At 38.3% G+C, this 22,503-nt stretch overlaps 3 protein-coding genes across 4 annotated transcripts; 1 reads left to right on the forward strand and 2 right to left on the reverse strand.

The window, feature by feature from the left end:
* Nucleotides 1-2,347, reverse strand: LOC102722948. The gene is made up of 4 exons (XM_006651708.3): nucleotides 2,063-2,347; nucleotides 1,401-1,596; nucleotides 1,222-1,308; nucleotides 1-392 (listed from the first exon to the last, which is right to left on the reverse strand). Exons 1-4 carry the CDS (start codon nucleotides 2,290-2,292, stop codon nucleotides 246-248), a joined length of 660 nt encoding a protein of 219 aa, XP_006651771.1. The 5' UTR covers nucleotides 2,293-2,347; the 3' UTR covers nucleotides 1-245.
* An 880-nt stretch (nucleotides 2,348-3,227) lies between these two features.
* Nucleotides 3,228-12,271, forward strand: LOC102699392 (DEAD-box ATP-dependent RNA helicase 16). Its single transcript, XM_040521989.1, has 15 exons — nucleotides 3,228-3,670; nucleotides 3,866-4,030; nucleotides 4,287-4,376; nucleotides 4,463-4,591; nucleotides 5,903-6,003; nucleotides 6,502-6,616; nucleotides 6,873-7,004; nucleotides 7,617-7,682; nucleotides 8,197-8,376; nucleotides 8,607-8,702; nucleotides 8,815-8,952; nucleotides 9,912-9,994; nucleotides 10,287-10,324; nucleotides 10,410-10,630; nucleotides 11,872-12,271. The coding sequence occupies exons 1-15, from the start codon at nucleotides 3,296-3,298 to the stop codon at nucleotides 11,947-11,949; spliced, it is 2,007 nt and encodes a 668-aa protein (XP_040377923.1). The 5' UTR covers nucleotides 3,228-3,295; the 3' UTR covers nucleotides 11,950-12,271.
* Nucleotides 12,272-12,451: 180 nt separating this feature from the next.
* Nucleotides 12,452-16,187, reverse strand: LOC102702544 (transcription factor bHLH74-like). Of its 2 annotated transcripts, XM_006650471.3 has the most exons (11): nucleotides 16,111-16,187; nucleotides 15,935-15,987; nucleotides 14,584-14,801; nucleotides 14,374-14,489; nucleotides 14,070-14,261; nucleotides 13,906-13,971; nucleotides 13,759-13,827; nucleotides 13,599-13,670; nucleotides 13,339-13,512; nucleotides 13,167-13,254; nucleotides 12,452-13,071 (listed from the first exon to the last, which is right to left on the reverse strand). In XM_006650471.3, the coding sequence occupies exons 3-11, from the start codon at nucleotides 14,762-14,764 to the stop codon at nucleotides 13,049-13,051; spliced, it is 981 nt and encodes a 326-aa protein (XP_006650534.1). In that variant the 5' UTR covers nucleotides 14,765-14,801; nucleotides 15,935-15,987; nucleotides 16,111-16,187; the 3' UTR covers nucleotides 12,452-13,048. The 2 variants fall into 2 exon arrangements, with proteins under 2 accessions (XP_006650534.1, XP_015691086.1); XM_015835600.2 differs by having other exon boundaries at nucleotides 13,759-13,971.
* Nucleotides 16,188-22,503: the final 6,316 nt, after the last annotated feature.

Genomic DNA, 22,503 nt, shown 5'->3' on the forward strand with positions numbered 1-22,503 from the left:
TGAAAAAAAGAACAACACACCGAACTCCTTCCTTAACAAGCGTTTTACATGGTAGCATCTGGCATCCATGTCCCGTGTAGACATGTACAAAAGGGTTAACATGCTCATCGGGAGCATGCAGTACACATTCCTTTTGCGGGTCCAAAAGCATTCTTAACTTACATGGCACACAAGCTACAATGAACAATCCAAGCGCTAAGACCTACCATCAGTAATTCCTAGCTCAGCTAGAACACTGGCAGGAGTCATCGTTTTCTCTTGCCATGTGTCTTTGACTTGTTCTTAAGGTCATCACCCGGTGGCGCCTTAAGAGACTTGGATGCGATTGCTGAGCACCACAACGCTCTCTCAACATCAGAAGGTGTGAAAATTTCTCCCCTTGAACTCAATTCCTTGAAGAGAAACAGAAAATACGAAGCAAGCATCTATAAAGCACTGCATGTGTTGATCTTCCGTTAACAGTACTAAATGTTCTACAAACTGAGTATAATTTTGATATGGAATTCACAGCTTTACTTGATGTTATTGAGCATAAAGTTTGCAATGTGGAATAATATGCTTGCATTGTGCAAATATAACATAAACCATAGTACCATACAAGCACATAAGTACATAACAGCTTATCAGTATACTACCCTATTGTGCCAGCTGCTACCTGGAATAAACAGGCCAACAGCTGTAAGCTTGGCATACGATTTATGGCTACCCTGTAAATTTATAAGCCTGATGTCTTTGATCTTATTGGACGTCATGATTTACAGGATCAGAAAACAGCAAAAGGGTGCTCTTCTTTCTGCACTAGTTCATGAACAGTATGATAACAGCATTTTTTTGGTGGTATGTTCTGTTTCAAAGGCCAGATAAAATCAATTCCTCTAAATGACTCCACACAACGAGCTATCTTTTAAAGTCCCTTTCAGTTTATTTGCATTAAATCAACCACATTTGAATTCCCTTTCAGTTTATTTGCATTAAATCAACCACATTTGAAGTCCCTTTCAGTTTATTTGCATTGAACCAACCACATTTAAAGTGTATCAACCAAAAATCTCCACAGGTGACAATCACTGTAGAACATCAACTAAGTTCAGTTTCGCAGGTGCCTGACTAGCCAAACTGCCCAAGAATACTGTACAGACACTTCAATCCGCACAATCAAGTGGAAATGCTGCCTTAGCAACATTTCATCAGACATATCAAAATCAAATACAGAAGCAGTACCTTCGATTTGGTCTGCAACTTCTCAGCAAAAGCAAGATACTGCTTCAGAGTGTACTCCTTTGCATTGCCTAAGGTTGCCACCATCGCCTAAACACAGCCCATCCTCATTTACAACATCGAAGATGCATCCATCTCAATAGGAAATGCAGAACTTCCAAAAGAAATTTCAAAAAGCTCACCTCATCAGACATGAATGGCGCAGCATCAGGCGCATAGGCAGCGAGAATGGCAGATGCTGTGGCAGGGCCAATGCCCTTGAGCGCCGTGAGCTCAGTGATGGCCTTGCGGAGGTCAGGCAGTGCTGCGAATGCCTTGCGTGATGCTGATTCTACCACTGCATCCTCCAAGCCCTTCACAAAATCCATCAGCCTTGGCCTATGCAAAAGAAAACAGCAAAGTTAGCTGAATTTTGTCCAGCGAGTTGGATAGCATTGGATCAAATAACAATTGTTGAACTATCAACTATGACTCTAAAACTAGTCTAGTCTAATTTGTGCCTATAAATATACGTCACTCTTGTACATATAATCCAGTACTGTTATTAGTGGATTTTATCTTCCGTGATTTTCTTCCTCCACATTAAAAAGGTTTTTCACAACAAATTTGTATCTCCTTTTGTCTTATTTTCCTAACAGTTTGGTAATGATTTGCCAAAAAAGATCAATCAGCCCAAGCACCCAAGCCGATGAATATTGGCATCACTAAATTGATCTCCGCATTTGGTAGATTTGAGCGAGAAGCTCTAAAGCATCACGCGTTCACGCCTTGGGGAACCAGAAGTTTCATGCAGGAAGAGGAATGCGAAAGAAGCTAAGAGTAGGGTGAGAACGGGGGAGCCGACCTCCACTTGCCGCGGGAGAGCTTCCACTGGAGGAGGCGCACCAGCTCGGGCTTGGCGAGGAAGGGGTCCGGGTCGCGGCGGCGCAGGAGAGGAGGGAGGTCGTGGCGGTAGAAGGAGTCGACCTCTACGAGGTCAGGCTTGCCCAGGGCCGCGAGCCGGCGGTCGTACGCCGCCAGCGCCGCTCGCCACTCCGCTGCGTCGCTGCTCGCCAAGTCCACCGTCTCGGCCATCGTCGGTGCCGGAGTCGCCGAGTCGGGCGCGGCGGCGGCTGAAGCGTTTGTGCCTACACAGTCTGCAACGGTGCAAGGGGGTCATTTCAGCGCCTCAAGGACAATGAATTTTGCAAAATTCATCCACATTTCTTAGTACAAACTAATTGAATACTCGCTCCGTTCCTGCTGTTGATTTTTTTATACACGTTTGATCATTAGTCTTATTAAAAATATACTTAATTATTAATTATTTTTATATCATTTTATGTATTGTTAAATATATTTTTATGCATATATATAGCTTTACATATTTGATAAATTTTTTTTAATAAGACGAATGGTCAAACACGTATAAAAAAAATCAACAGCGTCAAACATTAAAGAACGGAGGTTATTTGACAAACTAGATTATCGCATATATTTTAGATTGTACATCACAAATTTACATATTTAATAATAAATTTATCCAACAAGTACAAATTTAATCTTTTATATTATCATATAAGTTTCTAAAACATATTTTCCAAATTGAGAAAACCTTTGCTCAAGATAAACCATGCGACTGACGTGGCTAGACAGTACAAATTTTATAAATAAGTTTTGAGACGATTTTATTTTAAAATGTGTATATAATAAAAAAAATTCAATACAATAAACTACATGTATAACGCCATTTTTACCACAAAACTATAACAACTGAGTGCTATGGATCTAAACACACCTCGTCACTAAACATATAGTTTTATAAATTTAATATTGAATTTATAATTTTATGATATACAGTAAAGTATTAATCGGTACTTTTATGCATTTCAGGAAAGTTACTCAAATTCGATTCTTTCGTGCCGTTCCTTTTCTTTTGTGGATGGTGTAATCCTGCACGTTGATCTATATTGGACGACGTAGATAGCATCCGCGGCAAACTTTGCCACTATAACCGAGCTACCCATCCGCCGGCGGCTGCACCTCCCGGTCTTAAACCCTAGCCGCGTCCGCCGCCGAAACCTCCTCGGCCTCCTCCATGGCGAAGCAACGAAGCTCGCGCAAGCATCGCAAGGCCGCGGAGCAGGAGGTAGAAAACGACGACGAGGTCACCGTCGCTGCGGAGAAGGAGGAGGATGGGGAGCTAGCGGCGGCGCCGGCGGCGGCCTCCCACGACGACGAAGAGGCTGACGGCGCTGTGGAGGAGGATGTCGAGCGGGAAGAAGGAGCCGGGGGCGGCGAGGAGGAGGCCACGGACGCCGCAACCGGGGGAGGTGAGGAGGGCAAGGAAGAGGAGGAGAGGGAGGTGCGCTTTGACGAGCTTGGCTTGGACGAGCAACTGAAGAGGGCTCTGAGGAAGAAAGGCTTGGACAAGGCCACCCCGATCCAGAGAGAGGCCATCCCGCTCATCCTGGTGCGCGATTTCTGACGTCCATGCTCTGTTTATCTTCGTAGTATCCATAATTTGCAGAATTGCAGTATGCATTTAGGCAAACTAAAGCTGTAGCTTCCGAGTTCTGCCAATCCCCTTATCTGATGAACGATGTGCAGCCATTTACGTTTTCAGTGATTTGTGCAACTGCTGAGCAGCCTAATTCTGTGATTCCAGGAAGGGAAGGATGTGGTTGCGAAGGCCAAGACTGGCTCCGGAAAGACCTTTGCTTACCTTCTCCCTATGCTGCATGAGCTATTGAAGTTGTCTTCAGAAGGGCGCATCCGAAAATCTGCACCGAATGCCTTCATTCTTGTACCAACTCGCGAGTTATGCCAGCAGGTATGTGCCTCTACTTCTTATGAGATGATTTTTGTGGACAGTTTAATAAGCTATGACTTAAGTAGCTCAATGATCTATGTCAAATCGATGATTGACATATGAATTGATAGGCTACATGGAAATGGACATATGTCGATATCTTTTAGTTGCATATCAGACCTTCATAGTACTCCATGGTTTAATCTTCAATGTACTGCATCATATGGTCATAATTCTTAACACCTTTGTGATTGCTTATTTGAATTGCTCGTGCTAGGTTCATAATGAGGCGGCATCTCTCCTTGAGTTCTGTACATCCAAATTGAGGGTTGTGCAAGTGAATGCGAGCATGTCAGACAAAGATATTGTGAGAAGTCTATCTTATTTTATTACTCATGATTTTTTAGTATGTATGCTGGCAAAACTAACTTGTTTCTTCCTTTTTTTGTGCAGAAAGTCGCATTGTCTGGTCCCCCAAATATCCTTGTTACAACTCCAGCTTGTGTTGCGGCATGCATATCGAAGGGCATTATTCGTGGATCATCTATCAAAGAATCACTATCAATGATGATTCTTGACGAGGTGCACTTGTTTACCTTTTCATGATTTATTTTAGTTTTAGTTTGACACACTTGGGATTGGAAAATATTTTATTTCCATAAGGGCTGAGAATTTTTTTATGCATAAGAAATACAGCTGTTTAAACTCTGTATTTTTCTACTTCTTTTATATGTGTTTTTGGCTGTCAAGCTAAAAAGGAGCCCTTTGTCAAGTTAAAAAACCTTCTGTGATTTCTTAATCGAGTATGGAGTTTATTTATTACGTTGTATGAGCATATAATTGTTGACATGTGCTCCTGTAACAGTGTGAAATTTGGTGTGCCATTGTAAATTTTGACATTTTTATGCCACCACACAGCCATGCCTTTTAGGCCCTGTTTGATTCAGTTTGGGATTATTATAATCTGGCTTATTAGGAGTAAGCTGAAACAAATAGATGGATTTGTAACAGATTATTATAATCTAGAGCCCAAATTACTATAATCTGATAAGCTCATCTAAAGGTGCTTTTTAAAGATTATTGGGCGGCTTTATACCCACTGCCCTTGGATATTTTAAAATAAGGGGCAATTTCGTTCTTGCCCTTGTTTCGATCTCTAATATTGATTTTACCCCTCTTTTTTAGGCTTTTCATTTTTATCCTTGTTTTTTTGGACTCAATCCACATGTTGCCCCTCTTTTGGATGGAGTATACTAATGGTGTTAAGTTAGTCATTAAAGTACCATTTTACCCTTTATCGAAAATCTCATTTTTATCATTGTATTTTTAATAGTGCTTCTGTTGATGTATATATATTTATGTAATTTAGAACGGAGGGCAAAACCGCAAATGATAAACATACAAGAATAAAAATAAAATTTCCACAAAGGGTTAAATGGTGCTTTAACGGCTGACTTAACGCCGTTAGTACCCTCCATCCAAAAGAGGGGCAAACTTTTGATTGAGTTCAAAAAAATAGGGGTGAAAATGAAAACCCTAAAAAGGAGGGGTAAAATCAATATTAGAGATCAAAATAAGGGTAAAAACAAAATTGTCCCTTAAAATAATTATCTACCTTAGCTTATAATAATCCAGCTTACAATAATCGGACTCAATAATTTAGATTACAATAATCCCTAGCTGAAACAAACAGGGCCTTAGAAGCTACCATGTTTTGGAATTGCATATTTTGATTTTGTAAGCGCCAAAGTTTTGTTTACTGTGCACTTTCATGCCTAATATGCTGCCTTACTCTCTTAGTATTGTATATCCATATTTGACGCCTTTTCTGTGGGTACTGCTCAGTAAGTTTAATTCCAAGGAGGTACCAATCTATTGATTGTTAGTTTTCAGGCTGACCTCCTTCTGTCCTATCGCTGTGAAGATGACTTGAAAGCTCTTGTTCCACATATCCCAAGAAGCTGTCAATCCATTCTGATGTCTGCAACGTCAAGGTGAAATCTGGTTCATCTTCCTTACTTTTCTTCAATTATTCAATCTGTTTTGATTTGGGGTATACATGTATGACTCTGAGCATTAACATTTTAATCAAATGGAAGGAGCCTGGTAATTACCGAAATTCGGATTATTTTTTTTGCAGCTTTAAATTTTTACCATGCTAATCTCTTGGTGGATTTTTCACAATACCAACATGTTTGTGCCATTGCATCTATTGATGAGATTTTGCTAGCAGTTCAACATCAATTTAGCATCATTAGTCTAGAGGCTGAATCCACAATGTTTGTGCCCTTGGGTTGATAGAACATACTCCCTCCATCCCAAAAAGAATAAACTTCTGGGGATGAATCTGGACAACCTGGTGTCCAGGTTCACCCCCAGAAGTTGGTTTTTTGGGGGACAGAGGGAGTAAGCTAGTTTGTTTCCTCTGTGCCATTGCTTCCATTTAGGTTTCATATATTTGGTCTTACAACAACCTTGACTTCATTTTACAGCGCTGATATTGAGAAGCTGACAAAGCTACTTCTGCACAACCCTTTTATTCTGACTCTTACAGAGGTTGGTCATGCAAAAGAGGATGTGGTCCCAAAAAATGTGCAACAATTTTGGGCAAGTACCTTTTCCTGCCTTTCGCAATCTTTCCTTCTCTTATTGTATTGGCTTTATACTTAAACATATCAAAATTCCTCTTGGATATCCATAAATTCCCAACAAACTTTTTAATTATCCTATGGTTTCATGTTCCTGTATAGTCTTTTTTCTGGGACGACTCTTTAATGATGATTAATTCTACCTTGCTGATTTTACCCCAAGCTTTCTTGCTGTCGCTTATATCTCATCTACTCCCATTCAATTTTGCCAACAGATACCATGTGATGCTAAGGATAAGATGCTTTATATCCTTGCACTCCTAAAGTTGGAGCTTATTCAGAAGAAAGTTCTAATATTTGTCAACTCAATTGACTCAGCGTTCAAATTAAGGCTGTTTCTGGAGAAGGTAAAATGGAACCACTACCTTCTTAAAATAGTCTATAATTAAATAAGTATGGCTATTTGGTTTCTTAATTTGTTATCTGTAACTACTTTTCGTTGCTTTATTTCATTGTATTAAGTTGTGTTGTCTAAACCTTAACTTTAGGCTGTGGTCTGATTACTATCTGAACATATATCAAGTTGAAAATGTTATGCTAGTCTAGATACTTGATACCGGAGTGACGAGCTTTTCTTGATTGAGTTGTTGCATGAGAAACAAATAGTTATGGGGATGAATGTTAGGATAAGTTTCTGCCAAGTTGTTGAACACTTGGAAGATTCCACAGCATACTGACTTTGCAACATTACTTTGTTTAATCCTTAATTGCTTGTGCTGGAAAAATAAAAGTGTATAAAGTACTGAACTAACAACACCCAACAGTCCAACACATTGTCTTAAGTTGCCATACTTGGGAGCATGTTGACTCCTCGCTCTAACATATTTGGAGGGTATGTTTTTTCTGGCAGAATACTTTGTCCAACCAATATATTCCTTGATTCTGGCCCCATTTTTTTACAATAAATGTGCTTACGATGAAAAATTATCCTTATGGTGAATATGTTATACTTTTTACAGTTTGGGATAAGATCTTCGGTGTTAAATGCTGAATTACCACAAAATTCGCGGCTCCATATTATTCAGGTAGCATCTCCACAGTGTGTATGCTTTATGTATGCAAAATAATTGATGGTAATTTCCAGAGTAAATATATATTTTTCTTTTAAATGTTTATTGAACAGGTAAGCCGTTTGCTATGTTTCAGTAGTTTTCATCTTGTTTTTGGAAAATCTTTAGGGAAATGGAATTGTGTTCATGTAAATTTAAATTTTAAGCTTACCACATCAAAGGTGTTAATAATGCGTTCCAGAAAATGTTTAAGCTCAGGTGCTCTAAAGAAGTCTGGGTAAGAATATATTTTTGTGTTGTTCAATCATGTGAACTTCAATATTATTCAGTATTTGAAAACCATTAAAATAAAAGGGTTAATGAGACAAAGCTCAACCTGACATTTGCAGTCGTTGAGGAAAGTCAAATATCATGCAATGCTAAGTTTTCCAGTTATTGTTTCATAACTTGCATGATAGGCTTAATCCAATTACTCGCTTTGATAAGTTGGCTCTGGAGGTGATTGAAACTATCTCTTTATTTCTTTTAGGCATTCAATGCCAGGCTATTTGATTATCTGATAGCAACGGACGACAATAAGTCTAAAGTGGAGATGCAAGCCAATAAGGGAAATAAAAAGGATTCCAAGGTATCGCGCAAGCAGTTGCAGCAAACTCTAGATGCTGAATTTGGTGTTGTTAGAGGAATTGACTTCAAAAATGTATTCACGGTAAGTTAATAAATTGATGTACACAAGCATACCACCAGATCCCACTGTGACCAAAAGGTACCTGAGCATAGAATTGCTTGGCATTCACTGATATTGTTTTGTTTTAAAATCAGTATTTTGTCTTGAACCAGATAGTAAAGTATTTGTTATTATTTTTTGGTTCCAATGTGACCTGTAGTTTCTGGATAAGGTTGCAGGATTGAAATTTTTAATATTTGTCCTTTTTTTAGGTAGTTAATTATGACATGCCTCCAGATCCTGCTGGGTATGTTCACAGAGTAGGACGAACAGGGAGAGCAAATAAAACTGGTGCGTCCATATCGCTTGTAAGTTCAACTTTTATGTGGTTCAATCACAAAACTCATCACAAAGATGGTTAACTTGTTTGGATTCTGTCTGTTCTGTTACTTATTCCTTCTTTGGCGTTGACCTTTTCAGGTTTCACCAGAGGAGAACGACATTTTTGAAGACATTGAAAATATGTTAAAAGATGTTGAAAAAGGAGACACCAGATGCATTTCTCCTTTTCCACTACTTACAAAAAATGCTGTCGAATCCTTACGCTATAGAGCTCAGGTATGGAGTGTACACCATGGATATATTCCATTTTTTATTAAAATACATTTTCATTGGTATTTTTGCCTCTATTACGGTGTTAGAATAGAGCATGATCATCAAAAGAGAAGTTAGGCATGTGGTATTTCTTTGTTTAGTAGCAAACTGGTGTTCCAGCTAGAATTCCGTGTTTTTTGGGCCGCTTTCTTGATAGTAGTATTCTTAATTGTCAAAATGTAAACTTTTGAAACCAAAGACTGGTCCGGTTTCTCAAACACTGGTAAGGCATGGGTCTAGATATATTCTTATATTCACCAATGTCAAAATTCATCTGGTAATGTCCTATGTCACCCTATCCAACTGTAGGCAGTAGTGGTTTATTGTATTTTATTTCCATGTATGGCTACTGGTTTTTCATGCTTATTTAATTATCTCAAGGTTGTGTCCCATTTTATGATTTCTTTCAGTCTTTACCAAATTCTCTTCTCTCATTTGACCTAACCCCGTCAGTAGCCATTTAAATATTGTGTATAAATCTCGATTAGCATCATTATGAGATTGGTATGGTAGGTCACTCCCATCGAACATGAAATATAACCAAGAGATTTCTATTTTTTATTAGTTTTGGGCCCTCCATACTGTCTAACTGTGTCCAGCTGTTTTAGTAATACAATGCCTGATGTGGCTTTTAGCTGCAAGAGGGTTTTGATGACGAAGGCTATTGGGCCGATAGTAATCTGGCTCTACATTAATCATATTATTGTTACCGGAGTTTATTTTTGCAAAGTTATGTTGACTAATGTTCATTTATCAACTGATATGGTTATTGAGTTGATTTATTCTTCTTGAATTTTGATAAATCATACTACATCTTGGTGGCTTTTTTGCTTTCTTTCTTCTTTTATAACATGCAGGAACCTGGCTGCCATTTCATTAATAAGGCTTCTGGTAGCTAATGCTAATTGACATTTGTTTTACAGGATGTAGCTAGGAGTGTGACAACCCGTGATATAAAAGAAGCACGTCGCCAAGACATAAAGAATGAAATCCTCAACTCCGAGAAGTAAGAAAGGGGTTGATTGTTAAGCAAATGCACATGTCATGGTGATAACTGAACCGCATGCATTAAGAGGGACTGGGACATGCATATAGCCTCTCATGTAGAGCTTCATAGCAACTTACTAACTAAATTATGCATGCCACATCATCGGTTCCAAAAATCGAAGCAAACATTTATTTATGTATATACAAGGAAACACACACATGATTTTTTTTTATTTACCTTCTTTCATTTACTGGTCATTTTCTGCTGCATGCTTTTCTTCTAATAGTGAAGCTATGTCTTGTCATCTTAGGTTGAAGGCTCATTTTGAAGAGAATCCGAGGGACCTTGGTTAGATTCATTTTGTTAAGAACAACAACTCTAATATTTAACTTGCCTAAATTAATGGGTTTGATGAGTCTATTTACTCTTTCAGATTTGCTCAAACATGATAAGTTACTGAGCAACAAGGAAATTCCTGCACACCTGCGTGATGTCCCTGAGTACCTAATTGACCCCACAACAAAAGAAGCAAGCAATGCGGTCAAACTTTCAAGGGCTGCTATGGGTATCGATAAGCCACGGAGGAGGAAAAGAATGGGATTCAAGGGCGGATCTGGCAAAACTAGTGATCCCCTTAAGACTTTCTCTGCTGAGGTACATCCATTCCATAACCAAGCAATATTTACGTTGAAATGATATTGCAACTTTGCAGCCTACAATGTTATGAACAATCAATTAATCATACTTTTATTAACTGCTGCTTACCTTTTATGAATGCTTTATTTGTGGCTACTGGTCAGATATTGATGCCATGGATACTAGATTCTGTTACAATTTGGGATTGCAGTTAATTACACGAGGTCATTGATGAACTGGCTTAAGTTATTGTTTACTTGGCTATTTCTTCCCAGCAATGAGCAAAGTTTTACAAAACACATTGTGTTTGGTAAAAGTATCGCAAAAACTCAATTTCAAGTAACAGATTTAGAGACTGCACTTTGCTTTGATTTCTCACAGAACTTTTTTAAGCATCGACTTCATATCCAAGGGGCAGTCCCAATAAATCATTCTCATAAAGCCCACTCCCTCCGTCCAAAAGAAATTCATCTTTCTCACATCCCACATATATCAAGACAAAGCTAAAAGACCATAATGCCCTTTACTTTAGCAAAGCTACAATGCAAGTGCCCCCTAATTTAACAAATCCCAATACATATGTTCCTCACTTCTACAAACTCCAATGCATTTGTTACTTACTTGTACCAACTATGTATTCGCTACAAAGATGAAGTCTTGGTGGAAGGCACGGAGGGAGTATTTCCTTTTGTTCGGATAGTATTCACATGTCAGTATAATTGTGGCAAATGGTAGGGTGAAATGCTTTGAAATTACTCTTTCATTCAGTCACATCCTGTCATGTAGTTAAGGTAACGTTTCAACATCATCTGTCATGGTAAATTGGTAATTGTTCTATGTAAACAAAAGGAAAAAGGTTAATCTTGTGATGTCAGGTGTGTGGGTCTGGCCTTAAGGTCCTATGGAAACACTGTAGTGCTTAAATGCAATGGGCCAATGGTTCTATGAAATGCAAATGGAAGTGCTGTTCTTTCCTTTTTGGTTAATTTTGTGACTCTTTTTACTAGGGCATCATGAATTTGATTTTGAATATATATATATATATTTATATAAATTCTTCTTTTCCATCACAACTTTAAAAATATGCACGACATAACAGCGTCAAATTGAGCCGTTGTACTTTGAATATACGAAGCATCAATATTTCAAATGGGTTTTGTTGATTATAGATATTAGCAATCCATATATTCTACCACCACTAATCAGTTCTACCGTTTGACTGAAACATGATGCTCTGTTTATTGATCTCCTGTTTCCAGGGGAAATCACGGAGGCGAGGGAGGAATGAAAGAGATGGAGAGCAGGATAGACGAAAAAGGAAGAAGGTGGAAGGCTAATTTGTTGTTGACTTGTGAGGCGTTCACTATAAGCTTGCACAGTTTTGTAGGCTTCGTATAAGCTTTACTGAAGGTGGTGTGCGCAATGCACACCATTATATAGACGGACGACTAGAGATTTCGTTCAGTTTCAGACTCGGTTCTTCCAGAGGACGTGCATAATTGCCCTTCCTTATCTATTGGAGGAATATCAGCGGAGAACTTTGTTTCAATGTTTTGATTTGTTGTATAAGAAAAATCTACGAAAAGGTGATGCTTGTGTGCGCCAGAAGTCATCAAAAACTTAAACGAGGACCTAGTAATAATATCAAACCATTTCATCGTAATAGCCGTGGCGTCATTACAAGGTCGGGTTAAGCTAGCTACCGTTAACTCGCATTCGAACAAAAAAAAGGGTTAAAAAGGACTACAGGCGAGTTTATATGCAATTGGCTGCAGTTTAATGCAAGGCCGGTTGCCAGTTTGACTGCAGTTTGATTGATCATTCCAAGCAGTGTGGAGCAAGTTGTTGACCATTAATTTCCTTCAGGCACATAAACTTCTTGCTCTTTTACTCCTTTTCTCAATTGGCATCAGCCTGTGAATATCAATTCAGCAGAAGTCGATCAAATATAAGACAATGTCTTTCTTTAGTTCCCAAGATGAACATATCCAGGCTGACTGACACCTCCTTCACACAATCACATGTTCACATGCACTGGTAACCTGCAAGTTCTCGTTGCAAATAGTGTGTAGATCATGAACTTCCGATAGATTCAATTCCTTAAAATTTTTGTACCAAAAGTCCATCCTACCCGTTTGCATGCCCTAAGCCCATCAATACTTGGTCCCAATCTTGGAGCTCATGAATAGTACAAAGGTTCCCATTTCCACAATCTAAACACAACAGTGATTTACAGTGGAATCAGTTTTTTTTTTCAGCTCCAACTGTACACAATCTTCAGATGCCATATGATAAAACCATACACTATGGGGAGCCAAGATATGGAAACCGGCAATGGCAATGAATGGTTAGGCCTCCAGCTATACAAAAATTGATACTGCAAATGCTTTATGATTCACCGAGCAACTGAGGGAAGCTTTACCAGGCACCAGCTGCTCACTTTTCAATCTTCATGGAACCTGCAGTTTGCAAAAGGAACAGTACAATGTGTTGGATTGATCACTCAGACAGTACTAACATATGTAATTTTAAGACAGGAGAGGATCATATATACCAGCATTGTTGGTGCTGCTATCTGCTGCTGCACCAGGGTTGAAGTTCATATGAGGAATGTTCTGAAGGCCTTCCCACATAGCAGGTATCTAGATTCAAGGTTTGAGTAAGTCCATTGCTACAATTTAGTTAGTTCGTGTGTGATTTCGCTATCTTAGATGACCTGAAGCTACCTGATTAACTGTGGAAATGTCATGAATTGTTGTTCCCTGCAAAACATCTACAGGATCGGAAATATTGCACATCATTTCTGGCTGCATGATTCCTTGGTTAAAATGAGCAACTAGGGCGCTTGATCCTGGGTCGACTCCATAGAAAGCAAGATGTCTATCTTGTGAAAGCATCATCTGAAAACAAGAATTCTGTGAACAAAGAAGATCCAAAACAACTTTGTAAACATTAGAAATTTAGAATGATCTGCAGTAGTAATTACTTGTTTCGACAGAATCTGCTCGATATCAAAGCTAAGCTCAGGGTTGACAGTTGCAAGTTTCATCGACAAGAACTGCAAGTTACAGATTGTGTTAGATAACAGGGTGAAATTCCAACTGTCCACACACACAAGAAATAATTGAATCGAGCCCTAATAGTACCTCGACTTGTCGTTGTAGTGACTGTACATAATTGATTATCTCATCAAGCATGACTGCCTTGCCAGTGATCTGTGAGGGAACAATATTAAGTTGCACAGCACAAGATAGTCTCAGATAATTTTCTTGCAGCAAAAAGAAGAGATTTACCTTACTGCAACCTGGTACAAGATCTTGAAGCAGCTTCATCCTCTCGCTTATCTTTTTTCTCCTCAGCTGCAAAGAGCTCCATCAACTCAATAATGAGTAAAGGAAGATCACAAAGCAGACTGAACTGGGAGCTCAAGAGTCAGGAGTACTACTCAGAAGCTTACTCTTTCTGCAAGGCTGTGGCTATTAGTGGCTTGGCCTCGCTTTGCCCGGACATGAACATAATCTTCCTTGGTGCCATCACCATCAGAAGAATCTTCCTTGCTTTGCATTTTGGAGCAACTCTTTTGGTTGTCCTCCTCCATTGATACCCTTTCTTGCTGAGATGAAACCTCTGTCGGTTGATCACCAACATTCTAAACCAACAATATAATTCAGTTAGCTATTGCTATAAGAGAAGAAACCATCGACATATATAATTCCACACAAAGATTATATAACGTAGATAGGATAGGAAAGAAAGTATACTTGTATCCTGCTACTTGCAGAAGTGTTCAACAAGCGAATGCAATCATCTACTCCTTTCCTTTTCTTCAGACCACTACTATGATCATCACTCATTTGGATGTTTTGACAGAATGCGCCTATGAGATTATTGGTTGCCATTAGGATTTATCTACAGAATCATTACTTCAAAAATCTCTCCAACTGCATAATACTAAGTTAAGAATTACTAACCGTTGGGAGATCTATACAGCCCCTCTCTATCCTCTAATTCCAACGGGTAGCCTTGAAATCCAAATGGTCCGCTGTTATACCCCATCTTTTGATGCATTACAATAGAATCCCAGTTCACCCCCAAGAACTCTTTGCTACTATTTGGACCAGGACATTGATCAGATTGCTGGCCTGAATGCATCTCCAACTGTTCAGAAACTCCAGTCTTTTCTTCTTCCCTGTCCAGTACAGAACAAAAAGGAGAAGATATATGAGAACAGCAACTACATTGCCCCCAAAAGACACCAAAAGTTCAAGAACACCCACAGGAAATTTTTATCAATCCTGGGAAACCCTTTTATTCAAATGAACAACTCAACTGATAATCCTCATACAGAGGTGAAATTTAAAGGCAACCAGTCCCTTCAAGAACAACTACAGTATCCTTATCTAAAGATAAAAGAAGGCCAAAAGAAGGATCACCATCCAGGAAAAGGTCTGCTGTAACAGCTGGAGATATGCTTCAGAGCCTTAAGGAACAAATAAATTCTGCCACTAAAGAAGAACACAGGCCAGAAAGTGAGACTTTAAACCCAGAGCATCTCAAAGGGATGAGAAACACGGGAGAAATGACTCCATCATTAAGCAAACAGCACTCACTAACTTATTCTTTTGGAGCAAAGTGATGAGACCAGAGTAGAGCCTGCTCTTCCTAAAAGACTCAAAAACACCAAAGCTAATTGGAAACAGCAAAAGCCTACCAAATCTTCAAGAAATAGGCATGTACTACATTACCACCATTGAACTTTAAAGAAAAAAGTGTTGTTTCACTGGATGTACAGCTTCCAAACAAGTTAGGAACTAACCAAGAAGTGCGTTTCCTTTTGGATATGGCTAGGCAGCTAGTCCCAAGAAGCTCAAAAGAACACCTAAAAATGCCCAGAATTGAACTGAAAAACCTATTTGGATGATGAAATCATCAAACTAGCACACTCTGGGGAACATGGAAAGATGAACATCCCCTCATTAAGGTTTTGATCAGCCTATGAAATCTTCATTACCTATGAAATCGCAAATACGAAGCTAAAGTAAGAACATTAGTACTACTGCACATCAGGAAAGCTTATAAAAGGAAGCAGAGTGAGCAAGCTAGAAGTTCAGACTGAACTGGTGAGGGCGTGAGGCCATTTGAATGCGTAGGTAGCTGGACTAGGATCTGTGAGACATTACTAGCGCAGTGTTGAAGCTTTCCAAGAGCAGGAGGAAGGAAAGCAACAACCTTTGACTACTCCACCGCGTAATAGGCGCGGCATAAAGATCTTGAATGGAACACAGGCAAAAATGTTCAAGACATTAACTGTTTGAAAATTACCTGACCTCGCGAGATCACATGAACACTGCAAGAGCCCACCACCACCAATTCACCTGCAAATGGAGACATGTGAGCGTGCTGAAATAATTCAAGAAGGCCAAAAAGAGCATAGCTTGATGATCTTCTTCCTCTCAAAAATTTCATTTTTTGTTCTCTCTTTCTTTACAGCATCTTACCTGGTGCTGGTGCGCATTTGGACACAGCTCAGTTTTCTCGGCCGCAATTTGACCGCAGGGGGGAGAGGGTGTTGTGCTGAAAGATTTTATGGACAAGAGGGAGCAAAAGGGCAGGAAGAGAGCTGCAGCTAGGTGGTGTTTGTTACCTGCCACTGAGGTGAAATGATTCCTTCTTGCCCTCTGGCAAAGGGTTGTTAACCACTGCAACTGCCCCCTCCCTCTCTCTCTCTCTCTCACTCTCTCACATCGCTCTAAATATTTCCAAAACCTTAGCGTAAGCTAACACCTAATCAAAAGTTACAAGAGACTAGTGTACCAGTAGGAGTAGTTTACTGCTTGCTCTACTTTAGTACAAAAAGAATAGCTGTATCAAGGAGAAAAATAAAGCAGGGAGTAAAAAATAGTAGCATACACTTCTCACCTGCCCAACCTTGCATACCCTCACTGTCTAGTGGGCCCCGGTTTGGCTGTAGAAGTAGAATGTAGATAAGTTTGGACGAAGAGGAGGTGCCCTACCCTACTGTGATTTTCTTTTCCATTGTTGTTTATTGTTTTGGCTCTGCAGCAGTAGAAACACTGGACACAACCGCAACTTTGAAATAAGAGAAAATATTTTGACCAAGTAGCAATAGTAGGTTAGGTGATCACATAAACTATAGCAGACAGCAATGCTTCTACCATGTTCTTAAGATTTTACACAATGTAAGGCATTGTGTAGTTTCTAAAATTTTTTTCAAAAAAACTCACATCGAATTTTTGGACATATAAATAAAAGCATTAAAATATAGATGAACCGAAAAACTAATTGCATAGTTACGAAAGAAATCTTGAGACGAATCTTTTGAGCCTAATTAGTCCATAATTAGCCATAAGTGCTACAGTACCCAACATGTGCTAATGACGGATTAATTAGGCTCAAAAGATTCGTCTCGCGGTTTCTAGGCTAACCGTGAAATTCGTTTTTTCATTCGTGTCCGAAAACCCTTTCCGATATCCGATCAAACATTTGACGTGACGCTTCTCCCAAAAATTTTCCCAATCTAAACATCACCTAAATAGACCATTTTGTGGACAGATACAAGTGCCTTTTCATAAAAAAATAAAATATTTTTGATAGTATTTAATATTATAAATGATAAAATGAACTACTATAAAGTGAATTTATTCTAGAATGATAAAATGATAAACTTCAAACCTCTTACATAAAATGCACCCTTTGGCATTTTGGAAGCGGGTATGTAAAAACCAAAAAAATATTAAGAAAAAGTAAGAATAGCACAGCCAAACACCTCGTCATCACAACTATTTTTGCTTTCAACTTCTCGTACACTATGTTCCCTCCATTCTAGATGGTAACATTCCTATCTTATGACTTGACTTTTGCTTTTGTTTATAAGCCAAAACTTAAATTTTTAACTTTAAATTTGATGTTTTTATTGTAGTTTATTTTTCAGCTTTGGTTTTTAGATCATTATAAACATGTATATAAAAGTTTTATTCGTAAATTATTTTTCGTTTACAAATATGTCATTTGACATTTTCTTTTAAAACCCCAAAAGATGACCCCCAAGACTTTTTAGTTCTATTCATTAATCAATACATATTTATATATATATGTTTAGATTCAATACATATTTTTATATATATGTTTAGATTCATTTACGAAATCTAGTTAAGACGTAGAAGTCTTATACCGTAAAACGGCTATTTGAGACAGAGATAAAATCTCTTGAGTTCAATTATACACTTTATACTAGTACTAGTATTTTTGTTGTTGTAGCAGCATTATATTGTTGCCGTAGTACTTTAGGATTAAACTATGGTGGTTTTGTTTTTAAGGGTGGGGGGGAGGGAAGGTGAAGGTGCTTCTCTTCCACACCAAGCTTTGAATGAGGGAGGAGGAGATCTCTTTCTAACTGACATACTGCAATCTATTTGTACACTTGGGCTTTTCTCTCCTTGCCAGCCTACCTACAGCCACTCCCTCTCTCTCTCTTCTGCCTCTTCTTCCCTCTACCAGGGGTGATAGGAAAAGCAAGAAGAATAGGAAGCAAAAACATAAGGAATCTTGTAATCTTTTCACCTTCTTTTCCTCTACAGTCTGAAATGCAAGGACTGGCTGGATTTGGGGGATATGGTCAAAGCAAACACTGTAAGGCATCCTGCTGCTTGCTTGTATGCTGAGGTGTCTCCATCTCCACAAGGATCTTTCTTTTCCTTTGTTTTCTTTATTCTGGATACAAGTAGAGCCCCAAAATTTGACACAATAATAGAGATTGAGTGACTTCAGAAACAAATCAGCAGAGCTCTACAGAAAAAAATGTTTAATCAGCTAGGGCAGCAGCAGCAGCAGATGGGAGAGACTCTCATGAGTTGGATGACTTGGCCCTTGGGAGTATATTACCCTCACCTAGACACCCAATTTGCATCCCCAATAAGAGAATCTGGGGCTTGTATTATGTGTCGGTGTGATTGGCTGTTTACATGCTTGCAGTAATCTAAGCAGGTATACTTAACTACGGTCCTGTCCAAAATTGGCTGTTTTTAATATTGGAGCCATTAGCTGTTCCTGATCGCCTGTTCCATCGATGTTTCTTGCAAAGCCAAAGTGACAGAATCATGGTAGAACTACATTTGACGTGACTCTGAGAATTGATCACTCGTGCCAAATTCACAGCCCAACTTTTCTCAAGATTTGAGAGCTGGAATGGGAACGACTAGTCATAGTCTAGTTTTCACGCTTACCAAGTGTGCTAGTGCAGTAGGCCTAGTGACATCACGCATGTACTGGGTAGAGCTCACAAGTTTTTTTGGGTTGTTTAGGCCTCCCAAAAATTTTCCCTTTAGACACCTAAATATAAGTAGAATATTAAATATAGATAAATCGAAAAATTAATTACACAGTTACGTGAGAAATCGTGAGACGAATCTTTTAAGCCTAATTAGTACATGATTAGCCATAAGTGCTACATAATCCACATGCGCTAATGACGGATTAATTAGGCTCAAAAGATTCTTCTCGCGATTTCCATGCCAACCGTGAAATTCGTTTTTGCATTCTTATCCGAAAACTTCTTCCGACATCCGGTCAAACGTTTGATGTGACACGCAAAAATTTTCATTTTACCAACTAAACGCCCCTAGTTCCTAAATTTTTTTCCAAAAACATGCGCATCGAATTTTTATACACCTAAATAAAGCATTAAACATAGATGAACCAAAAAACTAATTGCATAGTTATGTAAGAAATCTTGAGATGAATCTTTTGAGCCTAATTAGTCCATAATTAGCCAAACGTGCTACAGTAACTAACACGTGCTAATGACGGATTAATTAAGCTCAAAAGATTCGTCTCGCGCTTTCTAGGCTAGCCGTGAAATTCGTTTTCTCATTCGTGTCCGAAAACCCCTTCCAACGTCCAGTCAAACATTTGACGTGACACTTCTTCCAAAAATTTTCTCAATCTAAACACCACCTTAATCGTTGAGCAATTTTACGGTAGTCGAAAGATATCAGTAGGTATCATTTTTTTAAATGTAAATTTTGGTACCTCTTGATACCTTAGATACTAGAAGATATTTAAGAAGATATAAAAAAATATCACTTTTCTTTATGTAAATTTTGATACCTTTTGATATCTTAGGTACTAAAAAAATATAAAAAATTTAATATAAAATTTGATGCCTAGTACCTTCTTAAGAAGGATACAATTGCTCTTAATCGTTCCATTGTTCCAATGGTGTACTGTACTACTGTGCCTTAATTTGGCAGAATCTATTGCTTGATAGGAGTATTTCTTTTTAAGACCAAAATGCAAGGTACATACGATGGCTTGTAAAAAGAATTTAGATTAGTCGCTCAACTTGATTAGATAAGAGCAAGTTCACCAACTAATAGCTCCAATTTATTTATAGTCGATCTAATAGCTAATTTATATAATAGTCACCTATAAAATATTAATACATGGTCTCATATGTCATATACACACTGCGTCTTGAAGTTCGTGCTATAGCTAGCTATAAATTAGTAGCTTACTGTCCTCTCTCTACTCTATTATCTCTTTTAAATATGCTTATAGCCTACCATTGTACCTACAATAAGCCAGCTATAATCATATTTAAAAGAGATAAGATGGAAGAGAAGAGATGTGGACTACTAATTTGTAATTTGTAGTAGTAGCCAGTTATAATACGGACTCCAAGACACAATATGTGTATGACATATAGGACAATGTATTAATGTTTTGTAGGTTAACTATTGTATGAATTGACTATTAGATTGACTATAGATGAATTGGAGCTAATAGTTGGCTTATTGTAGGTACAATAGTAGTCTATAAGCTAGCTATAAACATATTTAAAACAGATAAGAGGGGAGAGAGAAGAGAGGTATGCTACTAATTTGTAGCTAGCTACAACACGGACTCCAAGACACAGCGTGTTTATGACATGTGAGACCATGCATTAATGTTTTGTAGGTAGCTATTGTATGAATTGACTATTGAACTCCGCTTCGCTCCGTCGAAGTCGGTCTCCCATACTAGGGATTTGGATCATAACTCAACACAAAAGTAATAATTAGTTAGCAAATACACTCCCCCCATGACAAATATATAAGAATAATAAAAACGTGTTATTCTGTAAGTGTCAAGTAGTTAAATATCCTCCCCAACCAAACAAATATATATACCAGTAAAGAACACATTATCTAGGGCCGGAAAATACCGCCACGAGGGTTTAACTCTCCTATTTGGAAGTAAAAACACACTCTTAGCTGGTTTATTGAAAACTGAACGAAAACTATAAAAAACCGACAATTTTCATAAAACTTTGTACGGAAGCCAACCAAAACCGACCAGTTTTTAGAATCCGGAGACTGTTGGTTTCATGAAAACCGAGCAGTTTTGTTAACCCTTAAGACGAGGGGGAATTTAACTTTTTCTCATCTTTAGGTTTGGCAATTAGCCAAATACCCTTCTTAGAATTGCACTTATTATTTCGTCATTAGAGAGAAGCTTTTCTAATTTTTTTGCCACCGTATGTACTATAGGCTGCCACATGTGCATATCAACATGGAATAGACGTGCAAAATTACTAATCTACCCCTGACTAAAATAGTATGTAAGCTTGGTTTAGTGGAGACAAAATTAGAAAATAAATTGAAATATAGAAAGTAATTGGTAAGACAACTAATAATATGATAAAATTAAATAATTAGATGATAATATGATAGTGTTAAAATTAAATAATATTAAATAATAATATGATAATGTCAAAAGTTAAATAATAATATGATATTGTTAAAATTAAATAATAATATGATATTGTTAAAATTAAATAATTAGATGATATTATTAGTTGTCTTACCAATTACTTTCTATATTTCAATTTATTTTCTAATTTTATCTCCACTAAACCGAGCTTATATAGTATTTCAATCAGAGGTAGATTGGTAATTTTGCATGTCCATTCTATGTTAGCATGCACATATGGTAGCATACAGTACACAAAGTGGCAAAAAAATAGAAAATTTTCTCTCTCCAATGACAAAATAATAAGTGCAATTCTAAGAAGGTATTTGGCTAATTGCCAAACCTAAAGATGGCAAAAAGTTAAATTCCCCTAAGACGAGTAGTGGTAAGCTGAACTGCTGAAGCATCCAACTCCAACGGTAGTACAAGGCTCCAAGCTCGACTTTGATTTGAGTCACAGATCGACGAACTGAATCGCAGGCGTACAAACAACAAGCTCTTCTTTGATTCATCTGAGCTAAGCTAATTAATTAAGCTGCATGCCCCTGTTGATCGAAACGCTGGGTCGGGAGACCGTCATTAGCAACTGAAAAACACATGTTCACCTCCTCTACCATCGTTATTACATTTCCGTAGACCTTAAAATTAATTAAGAATCGCACGTCAGTAATTATAATGACAACATTGTTATAACGATAGAGGATACGTGCACCCTGCTAATTAACTAAACATGCTCGATCAATTGCAGGGCGGCATATATACGGTGAATTGTATGATACGGCAAGGCACGCGTAATGATCATATGGTTGCCTCTCCCCCGCCCCGCGGGGTGAGATCGATTCGATCGAAAGCGCGGTGTGCGCTCGCTAATCAAGTGGTGCGTCGTCGAGAGCGAGCGAGTTGGAAAGCATGCACGAATGCCGCCCGCCCATCATGGAGACGACCTCTCGCCCATGCCTGGACGAAGATGGAGCTCGATTAGATTAGCTAATCCCGGTAGACAATCATAATCATCCGGTCGGCTTTGGCGAGCACTGCACAAATTAAGGCCAGGTTTTTATTTTGATTCGTGCAGGTAAGTACGTTAGGCTGCATTTGTCCAAACAGATAGAAGATGAAAACTTATCTAATTTTTATGATAA

Source organism: Oryza brachyantha, chromosome 3 (assembly GCF_000231095.2).
Source record: "Oryza brachyantha chromosome 3, ObraRS2, whole genome shotgun sequence".
Lineage (NCBI taxonomy): Eukaryota > Viridiplantae > Streptophyta > Magnoliopsida > Poales > Poaceae > Oryza > Oryza brachyantha.